At 39.0% G+C, this 13,239-nt stretch overlaps 1 protein-coding gene across 1 annotated transcript in view; it reads left to right on the top strand.

The window, feature by feature from the left end:
• crtc3 (CREB regulated transcription coactivator 3) overlaps positions 1-13,239 on the top strand; it is a 60,339-nt gene that overhangs the window by 17,768 nt on the left and 29,332 nt on the right. Inside the window, exon 4 of the mRNA XM_084724242.1 lies at positions 1,564-1,625. Coding sequence (XP_084580368.1) covers positions 1,564-1,625 — 62 coding nt within the window. The remainder of the gene's footprint in view (positions 1-1,563; positions 1,626-13,239) is intronic.

Below are 13,239 nucleotides of genomic sequence, written 5' to 3'. Positions count from 1 at the left end.
TAATAATTTGTCCAAGGCCAAAACAGATGCTGTGCAGAGCAGTGGTTGTCCTTGTGTGGCACCAAGTCTCTGCTTTAATTTGTTTTTGTTGATCTGATCAGTCCGCATTTTGGACACCCCTTTCTGAACAACAACCCGGGCTGTTTTAGAAGAGCTTGACTTGCAAACACTAAAACAGTGACTGTCGGCAAGACAAAACACCACCCTTCTGCAGTCCTGCCCTTTCACAGACAATGCCAGGAACTCTGACTCTGCCTTTCGTAGTAAATCAAATAAGGCTGTCATTGTTTCATTAAGTATTTGAAAAAGGCAGCTCTATTGTTCACACTTGTCTTTCAGCACAGTAACACTTTGATGAGAATGTGCTCACAACATGAATGCTTTCTTTTCTCTTTGAACATGTGAAACTGTCATCCTCTAAGATTTTACGTCATCATTTGAGCTGGGAGCTATAGTCGGATCTGATCCTTGTTTTCATTTTTAAATCAAAAAGTCAGAGGGAAGGAGACTCTGTTATACTTGGGAGCAGAGATGAAAGGGTATGAAAATTTGTAGATTTTTACAAGTACAGTGACCAAAATTAGGAAGGGCACTGAAGTCATTCCACTGAGTCTTTGAAATAACATTGTGTCCTTTGCTATGTCAGTATCTTTGTTGATGGAAACCAACCTATTTTGCTGCTGCGCCTGCATCTGTGCGACTGTCGCTAATGCTGGTTGATGCTGGACAGTATTTACTGTGAGTTTTCAAAGTGCAGTAGTCAAACCAGGGTTCAATGTTAATGATTTTTTTCACTTGCACAGTTGGGCAAGTGGGTCAGAAATCTACTTGCCCGAAGTCAGTTTACACTTGTGTACCCTGTACAAATTGGCTTTCTTATTACCAGTTAACAAATAACAACAAAGACTAAAGTTGACCGTAGTGTTTAATCTAGTGCTGCAACTAACAGTTATTTTGAATATTGATTAATCTGCCCATTATTTTATAATCAGTTAATCTGTCAAACTGTCAGAAAATTGCGAAAAATGTCCATCCCAGCCTCTCAAAGTCCAAGGTGATGTCTTTAAATGTCGTATTTTGTCAGTCCAAAACCAAAGATATTCAGTTTAATATGATAATAAACAAAAAAATTGGAAATTTCCATATTTGAGAGGCTAAGAGTGTCATTTCCTGCCCCTTTTCATGAAAAATTACTTTAACAATTCACTGAAATTCAAAGTTTATTTGCTTAATTATTATTATTATTTTTTAAGTGAGCTGCTTGATTTACTAGCATGAGACAAGCAGGCAATCCTTATTGTTGAGCCCCGCAAACACTGTTTTAATGAAAATTGAAAAATTAAAAATTAAAATTTGAGATATAACACTAATTATCAGAAATTAGTTTTCTCGTGACACCTGTAATTGTTCCCTCTGTACTTTGGAGTTAAAGTCATATTGGAAATGTGTTGTATTCTACTTGCCTTACTTATTTTTCTGGGTCGTAATATGACATAAGATTCACTAAGTATGAGTGATGATGTTTTTGTTTCTGTGCCAGTAATTTTCTTAACTAAAACCTACATAGAGAGCTCACCATATGGAGCTGTGTACCTGTCCCCACCTCTGGACAACAACTGGAGAAGGTGAGTAGCACATCTGTTGAGTTGCTGAAAGAATGGTTATTGTGTTCTCTTCTTCCTCTAACTAGATTATTTTACAACAGGAACTGTTTCCTCTTGCCAGTCTGTTTCCTGTATCAAGCCTCTCTGCGCCTGCCTGCTAGTGTTGTTTTTGTATAACCGGCCACCAGTCGCCTCTATCAAACACAAATCATAATCAGAAATGTATATAATTAATGGATGTTCAGATCAGAACTGAAGCAGGGTGGAGTTGTTGGCCTTCATTGTTTCTGCACACGTTTCAAGTGTCACGATGCTGTTAGCCCTGGGAAGGCTGTGTCTACCTAAAGGTGTTTGACAGGTAGCCTTTTGCTTTAAAGGTCATGCCCAACAGCTGTCGTCCTACTGTTTAGGGATTTTATGTTGTCACAGCACCACTGCCCTGTGGTGCAGAATCTCCACCTTAACAGAAATTCAGGAACAATACCTGCTGGAAAACTATGCCACACTGGCTGGCCTCGATGTGAGCTGCAAGATCCCTTTTTCCAGCTCTGGTTGTGCCCACGTACAGCAGGCGGTGTATTGGTCGACAGCTTTTCCTCAGTGTTTACAAGGCAGTGAATTATGGCCCTGTGATAAAAAAGCTCAGCCAAGCTCCTCCCCACTCACTCTCTTTCACTCTTGCTCTGTCTCCACACTTGTGTTTTGTATGCTGGTTTGGCCGCCTGCCAGTCACCCTGCCTCGTCCTCTTCCACAGCGCCGACACAGACATTCACCAGGCTGCGTGCTGAACGTACTATAACAGCTTGTACTGTAGAAATGAATAAGGCCCACGCCCTCTCGTCATTGTTGACAGCACAAAACAGGTTGGCTGACAAACGTCCTCACGGAGTAGCCAGACGTCAGTGCTCTCAGAGTGGGTGTGTTTGTGGGAGAGCCATGTGGCACAAACCACTGAACACAGATCATGTTTGATTTTACGCAGCGCTGTTTTGTTCCACATTTTTTCTCAATGAAATGTTGAGCATCATGTCATCTAAAGTTAAGAGTATTAAAATGACAACCAATTTTCATTTAATAAAAAAAATACATTATCTGTCAGGATGGCACATGCAGGTTTGGCTAGTAGACCTATCAGTCATCAGGCCTATTCAATTATTTATTTATGTTTTTTTTTTAAACAAGGACCAGATTGGAAAAACGTAAAGTGCCAAGAGGCCAGATGTTTACTTTTCCCTTGTCTTATCTGCAAATTTAGGAATTCAAATGAACAACAATAAATAAAACGGTGCACCTTCTCACGTTATTATTTTTGCCTATTGGAAAAGAAATCTTATGTACAAATGTGATAGAAAAATGCACCTTGGTAAATTCTAGATTAGAACAAACATGTTGCATTTAACATCTTTTTCATTCAGCTCGACTCTCCTACATTCCTTCTATCTATCTAGTTTGTTTTTTTGTTTTTTTTTGGTGAGCTTTGCAATTGCTCGAGTTTTGGAGCCGTAGAGATGTCTGCCTTTTCTTCAATATGATGGGACCATAAGGCAGTCTACTTTTGGTGCTTAAACCGCTAAAAATATATTTGAAAAACTCACCGCAGAAGTCATGACCCGGAACTTCTTTATGGGGCTTTGCCGTTGTTACGAGTTAAGCCGTACTGCACTGCTTTGCAATTCCATTACCACTTTTAACATGCCGAGCTGTGACGGGTCACACCTGAGATTCTCTGGAGTGAGACCAAGGTGAGCCTGACCCCCTGAGAGTGAAATCATGTGTGTGCAGGAGACCAAAGAGAAACAGGTTGTTAAAAGTCTCTGTGTTCAGCTCTAAGAGCTTCTCACAGAATCTCTGTGGTTTGAAGTTTAGTTTCTTTCCAACGTGACTGTTTATACATCCTGTCTGCTTTATTGTACATGTTGGCTTTCAGCCATATAGGAATCATGTTAAGTTACTGCTGATGAAAAATGAACATCTCCTGAATTTATAGAAAATAAAATCTTTGCCAATTTACAGACACTCGACTCAAGCTAAGATCATCATCAGTTAAAAGACACATATGTGGGTAGCCCTATTGTAATGGAGATGCAAATTCCTGCCATGTTGGGCTTTACATGCCGAGTTAAACCAAGTCAAGCCAAGCCAGTGCATGTGTGTGAAAAACTACTTTCTGAAACTACCTATCTTAAGAAAAAGAAAATAGTTCGGACATGGAATTGGCCACAAGGTCTGTAGATTATCTTGAGTAACTGCATCATGATTTATGATTTCTGGAAAGAGACACTGGTTTTAAAGTTTTGAAATGTATTTTTTGGTGTTTTGAGCAGCACAAACTGGGTGTCATTTGGTCTTTAAGATGATGAAGACATCTTGACAGCCAGTATCTTCAAAAGTCTGCAACTCGCACTGAAAACACGAAATGGACAAATAGCACTACGGGCCAGGGGAAGAATATGTATTTTTTATTTTGAGGATAACTGTCCCTTTAACATCATGTATAACCAATGAATCAGCTAATTAGCTTACTAATAAAAAGATTATCTTCTAATAAACAATGTAAACCCCCATAAACTTTTAATAACTCTTAATATTTGCTGGTTATTTAGATAAAATCACAATTATATCTTTTATTTTATTTTATTTTTTCAAGTTTATAAATCATCAAAGAGTTGGATTGAGGTCAGTCAAGGCCCAGATTTGGACCACGGGCCACCAGCTGGATAGACCTGCTCTATGAGAAGTGGATCTTTCTGTAGAGTAGACCGGTTTGTTACATGCTGTAACAAGTGATGGGCAAAAATTATTTTATATTGATTACCATGATCTCTGTGGACATTACAGACTGTTAAATCGAATTTTTGAACTGTTACAGTCACAACGTTCTTGTTTTTAAAGATGTTAAACAAACATGATTACATGAACAAAAATACATTCATGTGCCCTTGTGAGATGGCCTAAAATGTATCTCTTATTTTATTTTTCTCGTGCTCTTCTTACCCTTCGATTCTTCTTCTCTTCCATCATTCCCCACCAACAGTCCTGTATACGTGATTGGCATCAGCTCTGTCAAGTCTCTGCAGGCCAGGTCGAGCCTCCTGCTCCAACCTGCAGCAGATTGTCGTCACAGTGTGTAACATGGATAAACTTCCCCCTCAGCAGTGGATTTTGGCCCACTTCACCGCCACAGGCAGAGATAATAGAAGTTTCCCCTTAGCACTGGCCTAAACTGACTGTGTTTGAATAGGCAAGAATCTGAAAGCTTGGAGAAACCCCACAACCATCTGCTTTTAAGTTTTGTTCAATTGTCTTTTGGTATTGTAATGTATTAACCGTGGTTTAGTTAGGCGTATGACCAGCTCACTTTTAAAACAATGTTCTGATTTAATCTAGATGTTTCATACACATATTTGGCCTGCGTCTTTAAGCCAAGACAAACATCGGTGCTCCTGGCTGCTTGTTCTTATTTCTAGTAGTTCAGTGTTCACTGTTATGTAAAAAAGCTGGCAAGTAAACCCTGCTGAAACTTTGCCTATCAGGATCTGGCAGGATGTTATGACTGAATTAGATTTTTCTGATTTGTGGTTGATTTACAGACTCCGGTTTTCCCGGAGCTTGTGAAAGAGTAGAATAAAAAAAGAAGATTGAGATGAATGTCAGGTAGATGTAGTTGAAGAGCACGTCTTAATTGAGGTGTAATTTTAGATTCATGCAGCAGACAAGTTCCTCATCTCCTGAAAATCAAACCAGAACACCCTTACAGATGAGACAAGAATTCCACATTTCTAACAACAAGTACCATTGTAGAAAGCATTGTAGGACATTTGAAGTGAAAGGTCACATAGAAAAACAATCCTGGATTTCCCCTAAAAAACTGGACAATGCTGCTACACATACTGTACTAGAGGTGCAACGGATCACAAAACTCATAGTTCAGATTAAATCTTTGTTTTGAGTCACAGATCAGATCATTTTTCAGATCAGTGGGAAGGTTAAATTAACTTTAAAATATGCTTGGCTCTCATGTAGCTGCTTCTCATTGTCTGTACTCACCACTGCAGTAATGGTGAATGTAATGATAATAATACTACATTATTTAATAATACTGTTAGGGGTGTGCCATATTGTATCATTCACAATATATAATTTTAGTTTTTAACCATGTAAAAAATATATTGTGATAATGGGAATATTACAGTAGAGGAGTTAGTTCCAAAAAGGGAGGCAACTTCAGTATTGTTGAAATGGTTTGGTTACAAAAGATCAGATAATAAACCACCGTAATATGTAAGATGTGCAAGTAGTGTAACAAAATTAAAAACAAAAGAGTATCATTATGGCAGAATGCCCTAAAATACTGTGATATTATTTTAGGGCCATATTACCCAGCCCTAATTACGGCACTCCACTATACTGTCTTAAGTTATGCTATTATTCTGTAGATTAGAATTATGTACAATACAGTAGAGCTGAACAACTGATGGATTTTTTTTTTCAAAATCACAATATGGTGTATGATGTAAAAATAATTACATCTAATATTCCAAATCATATCAAAGTAATGGCAATTAGATTTTTTTTTTTTAATACATTGATCCATAATACTACACTCTGTAGTCTTGCTCAGTGTCCTGCCCACAGCATTATCTGATTGGTTAAAGGTCACAAGTAATTCATAGTTTTCATGTGACATCACGTCTGTATAGGAACGCCCCCTTGCAGGGCTAAACGGTGCCATCTTCCACTGCCCACCAGCTTATAAACTGAATGGTCTCTGTTGTTTCAGATAGTTGTTGTGCGATCAGATGCACTAACCGATGATGAGACAAACCTGGGCTGTGTTTCTACAGAATCCTGTCCGACAAAGAAAACAGACAAAGGAGGAGATTGTGGATTTGTGCCATTAAATGTGTCTCTGTCCCCGGGGAGGACAAATGGTGGCAGCTGTCAGAGTACACACATATTTACAACGAACACTTTACCAAAGTGTTAATTAGATTTATATCACAAGATAAGATATGTTAACCTTATGAAATGATACTGCTTTGTCATTACTGCCCCACAATACTGACCACAATGACCCTGAAACTAAGTAAAACCCATGAGTTCATATTAGATAGTTAATGTTAGTTAATTAGTACTCACCTTTGCTTAAATGGCAGCATTATTGACCCATTCAGATCAAAAATACACATAATTGTCTGTACTTTTGTACGTTTTCATCCACATCAGCAGTGTAAGGTGAGGGATTCTCCACAAGACAGATGTAAACATCGCCGAAGTGGAGCTCTAGCTGGTACTTAAGTGACTCATATTTAGCAGCGGGTGCTATTTATGGATCGCAAGTGCCCAAAACTTGTAGTTTGTTGTCATATCTTTGTTTTTCTTTAGTTTATGAGGTGATCCAAATATTTGTGATGTGAAACAGAGGGAAATGTTAGTGCCTTGTGCTGCGTCTCTACGGACAGTCCAGTGTGAGCTGCCTTGTTGGCCCATTGTTTTTGCCCTCTAGGTCACCGTGCATGTCTTGTGACTGAAAACCATGAATAGCCCAGTTTCTAAGTGATATCTCAGAGACACAGCTCTACAGGATTTCACAGGTGAAAGCAGCCGCTTTGACATCAGCTGATGCCACATGGCACTCAGAGATTTAAGGAATTGTTACTTTAAAAAGTAACAGCAGCAGTACTGCTGTATTTTCATCTGCCAAACCATGCAGAGTGATCTGTGCACATCAGAGGTGCGCACATTTCATTAGACAGCGGTACCGCACCATTGCAGCACAATCATTATACTTCTAAAATAGGATGTCTGTGGATATTCACATCCAATTTTAGCATACATAATATGGTAGCATAACCTCATCAGAGTATGATAGCTGTAAAATTCCTGAGTAGACCACTGGATTCAAACTCTGTAATTTAATGATCTAATTTTTGTTGTTTGCACTAATTGTGAATTGTCATGTAGGATTTTTATTAAAGTCTTGGACTCAGGAGAATAATTTCACCACTTGTCAGGGTTATACTCAAAACAGATGTTTCACAAATTATATCACGATTACTGTCATTTCATCACTATTTCGCAAGAGTGTCCTTGTCCTGTAAGCTGTATATGTGGCCAAAGTGAAATAATGGTACATAAACTTTGTTTTAACAATCAGTGTTGTGTTTAACTAAAGACATAACAATCTATTGGAAGGGAAATGGGAAATCAGAGTCTGGATTGAAGTCTATCCAGATTAGGGAGGCTCTTCTTGCAGTAGCCTGTTGGGAAATCTCATTGAAGAAAATTCTCTTTTGTTGCACTCCCTTACTGTTAATATACTCTGATTAAAAGTTAAAACCATTTTCCTCTTGTCCAAAAAACAAATCAGTGCATTAACTTAATATCCATCCATGGTAATGGTCTTAGGCTCTTATGTTGTTGCTGTGAGAGGCAGATTCCCTGCTTGTCCGTCTCAGGGGAGAGTGGGGCGGTAAGTGTTTACAACGCCAACCACATCTGCACTGCATTACCGCCAGTCAGCTATGGAGAAGAGCCACAGAGCTCTTTAACTGTTTCAGTGCTTTAACTACTGCAACATTGATCGGAGCTATCTGCAGTACACCCAGCCTCCCGAGCACTGATGCCTGACAACAAGGGGACAGAGAGATGTGCATGTACATTTTGAAAAGTGCCATTTGTCTCAGTTGCAGTTAGATTATATTTTTACTGCTGTGTGTTTGTATTGAGATTACTCATGCCAAGCTTCCCAGCCTCTTTTAGATCAAGACTTGGAAGCAGTGGGCCAGTGCTAAGGGATCGTCCGGCATGACAGAAATGCTGGGGAACAGAGCTGTTCACATAGCCTTTAACCGCTCTATGACCAGCAGTCTGGCCAACAGATTTTATCATCTCTCTGAGGCAGTTTTTTTCAAGTAGCGATTTCCCAACTTTGTCCATCTGTAGCGAGTCAGGCCATGACTTTTTATGTCTACCATCTGTCCTATAGAGTTTACTCAGAGTTTAGTGCTTGTTCGGAAATAAGGTTGTCAAACGTATTGGAAAGTTCAACACACTCAATATAATATGTGATAAACAATACAATCTCTTGATTAATCCATTCAGTAGTATCAAAAGTAAGGCTGGGCATCATGGACAAAATAAAATATCACTAATTTTTTTTTCTTCTGTCAATATTTATCCATATTGTGACAGTATTGTAGAGATGACTGTTGGTAATTTCACAAAATATTAACACAATGAGATTTTTGATAAATAGCCATCAGGAATCTGGATATAATGACTAAGTGGTTAAAAGCAAATAATAGAACATAGAAGAACAGAGACAATGACATCACTTTACTGTAATTCAGCCTTTAATATCTAGTCTCATATCACAATATTGATATAATATCAATATAGGCCTATTGTCCAGCCCTAATAGAAAGTACCAAGGCTATAAAAAAATATTGAAGAGCTCATTCATTTTTCATCTTTATTGTCCTGCCTGAAATTTGGCTTGCATCTTATGTTAGGATCACACCCATCGATGTACTGTTTAGAACTGTTTACCAGCTGCAGAGATGGTGCCAATTCTGTCTAATGAGAATTGCTGGCCTGGTGCATATGCCAAAAAATTTTTTTTACCTTCCGTGTTTACTTGAATATGCATTGTAGTGTTTCCCTGCTGTCCCCACCCACAAATTCCCCTCTCAGCCCATAGACTTCACATTGTGATGTTGTCACAGATTTTTAAATTGCCTCTTGGCTTGAGGAAAGTTTTACAAATATAAAACCTTGATGGATCAAAATTGCTTAATAGATAGAAGCATAATTGGCGTTTTTTGCAGTCTGATGTGTCATGTCACCAGTTTTAAAGACGTCTCTTTTATAATGGTGACTTGTGGCTAAAATACCTTTTGCTTTTTTACTGCAATATTGCCAGCGGCCACTGGGAAAAATTGGAGGCAAGACTGAGTGACAGTGCCCTTGCTAGGTTCTTTTATACATCTATGGTCACATGAGCTGCAATGAGTTCTTAGTAGTCATTACTACATTATTACATGAGTAGTTGTCTTGCATGGTTGTGATTCTCACGTTGATGAAATCTGTCCACAGACAGACACAGAAACACCTGCCAAACTCCAAACTGCTTCTGTCATCGATTCCACTAGAGTGTCTCCAGGGCCACATTCTGCCATGATGACACAGACAAACAGACGTACAAGGTTAAAAAAAAACAAAACAGCAAAACCATACACTTAAATTACAACAACTTCCTGTTTCATGGCGAGTAATGCATCATCATGAAAATGGCATTTGATGAAAACTGAAAAGCTTCAGCATCTAGCATCATTAAGGTCTTAAGACTCTGCTAGGAATAATTCTATAAGAATTTAAGCCTTGTAATTTCCTGTTGCCAGTAGGTGGCAATGACTATGATTCATACGCCCCTACTTCTGGCACTCTTGCTCAGACCGCACCCATGTTCAAACTTGGTGTTAATTTTAATCTCAGCTACACATATCTGAAGTTTCATGACTGAATCTTGCTCAGTTGTGATGTTATCACATTGACAAACAGATAAGCAGCTGGCAAAGTACTCAAAACCTTTTCTATGGTTGTTCACAAACAGTAAGTGTCTCCAGGATCACATTTTGCCATGATGAGTTTTCTTAACAAATATTGAATCAAAGTTTAAAATTCTCGTATAGGGACAGCATTATTCATAAATGTGTTGTGTCAAAGAATATTGCTGTCCGCTGGTGTCTTGGATGAGCATTTCTTATCTGGGATTGGTTCCTGGGGTCTTCAGGCATCAGACCTGAGTACAGCCCTTGATGCGTCCCTTCGGAGACCATCTGTTTCAGGGTCAGAGCCTTGATCCAGTCCCACGCCCTCCTCCTCTTCCATTCACCCATCTTTGGCCGGCTATTCCTGTACCAGCCTCTCTCGGGATGAAATCTCAGACCCAGCTCCCTGTAGATTGCTCTGTAGAAAGGCTTTCCAGAGTAGGGATCTTAAAATGTCCTCTTTGGAAGACAATTCTCAAGGGCTTTTATCCTCCACCTAGGTGGTCTGATTGCTGCACTTAAATTAAAAAGACCAGTGTTTCTGCTCGTAAACACAAACTTCTTTCTCACCCTAAAATTACATCACAAATTCGGTGCCCTTACAAGTGAGGCACAGACTGTTGATCAAAAGCATTGGTCTGCATCAGATTTACAAAGCCACGTATTCATCATCTTTGCATAATACTCGGCTGGTTCACCCCAGTTGACCATCAGTCTGTCTGTTTGTGTTTAATTTTTAATGTTGTACTATTTTGGCTGATAAAAGAAGCCTGGCCTTATTTCTAGATTTTAGACTGTATGCCTGTTTGCCAACATCTTAGCAGTGTAATGTGTTCAGGATCCAGTTTGAAAAATCATGGCAGTAACAAAGAAAAATAAAATCAACATGCCTGTGTCAGACTATTTGGATGGGTGGAGTGCCAGGGCTCATCTGCATTCCATTGCCTACATCATACAATTTATCTAAAAATAAATATGATCCATTACACCCTACAGCCACAAGCATAGAGGCTAAACCAGGTGATGTGACACACATGGAGGTTTTGTGGTTTGTTTACTTTTGTTTTTACACTGCTCATTGATTGTCACTGTGCATGAAAAGACACTTCTATGTCAGAGATGGCCCCCTGTAGTATGACTGCAGGCCTACAGGCTTTAATGTTGAATCATATTAAAGCCTTAGTTTAAGTCTTGTTTTTATTGTAACCATCCAGCATGTGTACAATTATACAAAAGTGTTTCAAAGCTTTTCAGAAAGCATAACTGTTTACTGATTAACAGCAACTGTGACTATGAGCAACAATAATGGTAAATGTGAAGAAAGTGCTGTAAGTGTAGCATAAGCAGAGAAGAGTGAACTGATGTCAGCTGCACAGCTGTGTCTATCTGAAGTTTGCCACAATAAGCTACTGGTTATACCAGATCAAGTGAGGCAATAGCACCAAAATCCTGAATATAGTGACCCTGGAAAAGGTATGATTTACTGCTTAATTAATTAAACTCTTAATTTGAATAATGTGTGTTCTTATGTTTTTTAGAGGAGCCTTGTGTCAAAATCTAGTTTCAATTCCTTAATCATTTCATTTTTATGGTATCTTGCCTGGTCCTTTGCAAGTATATTTATGTTTAAACAAACTGACACAGAAAACATGGGGTCAGGTAGCATAGGACTCCTGGTTGGTTTCTGGGGCTTGAGGCAAGATACAGGACAATGAAGCTGGTTTGTGAAGTCTGTTACGCACAACAGTAGTGAATCATCTATTTTCCACCACTTTGTTGTCGCAAGGCAGTTGGCGCCGCACATATCGTCCCTGCTATTGTGTGATGGTTAGAGATATTTAACAAACTCCTACACTGGTTTGTATAATTTATTAACAGTAAACATGTAAAGGGAACTACTGATTAATAAAAGGCTATTTTCCAAAAATAGTAAAGGATAAAAGAGAGTCATTTCACACAGGTAGAAAGTCCCCCTTCAAAAATCTTACAGTTTAAGTGATTTGTTGAGTTACGCAAAACTTTCTGTACTTTAAGCTAAGTTATCCTCTGTTGGTCCCTGTAGGAAAATTGTGCAGTGCCCAGGGAACAACTCCAGTTCTAAGCCTCTTGGTCAGTCTTGGTCAAGGGCACTGACAAGATAATTGGACTAACATACATGTTATGATGGAGGGGGAAAACAGGGCACCCAGAGGAAACACTCGCAAACAAGGGGAGAACATGCACACTTGGATTTGAATCCAGGACCATCATGCTGTGAGGAAACAATGCTGAATCACCACTTCACACACCATAAAATGCAACACATCACACTGATGTTTTATAACATTCACTTGTCTGTTTCATGGATTCCTGCTGCCCAGGTTGTTTAAGGTTCCATGAACATACAATGCATTAATGGCCGCTGGTTCGGTGGTTATTATGCTGCACTGGGGCGTTACTCTTTCTAGGGCACAGTGACAAAATGAAATGAGTATGTAGCTGATGGGTAATTGAAGGCAACATGATACATAAACACTAATGCACAGAGAGTGAGGAAAGGACTAATTTTGGTTTCAGGCTCCTCTAGCTGGTTAACCAGCCCTGTTGTCCTACATTTCTCTCAGTCATAATAACATTGTAGTCACCAAGTTAACTGCAGAGATGTGGAGTTGCGGTAACATCACTCTTGTCTTTTTTTTAACAACTTGTCTGATCATTTGACATCTTGCGTTTCTTGACTCATCTGACTTCATTCTAGAGATGTCACAGTGTTCCTAGATCTCAGCAATTATTTTGAGCACAACGTTATCCCGACCAAAAGAAATGATAACCAGTGCTATCACGTAAGACCCCAGCTGAAATGATTCTTTAAACATAAGTGTCATGCAACTTTTTGAATGAAGGAACCGCCATACAATTCTTGAATTAAAGCTGAATTTAAAAAAAATTACTTACTGGCAAAGAATATGACCACCATTATGGCTGAGAAGACTGATGGTCTAGTACTAATAGGAAAGCTCTTTGTGCACCATTTGTATCTGTAGAAGACTAGTTGTACTGGTTTAAAAAGCGGTGGTTGCTTCTTCTATGTACTTTCAGCCTA

The sequence above is a fragment of the Lutjanus erythropterus genome, chromosome 1, assembly GCF_056507025.1.
Source record: "Lutjanus erythropterus isolate fLutEry1 chromosome 1, fLutEry1.hap2, whole genome shotgun sequence".
In the NCBI taxonomy this organism is placed as follows: Eukaryota; Metazoa; Chordata; class Actinopteri; order Lutjaniformes; family Lutjanidae; genus Lutjanus; species Lutjanus erythropterus.
This window is presented reverse-complemented; position numbering and strand designations above follow the sequence as displayed.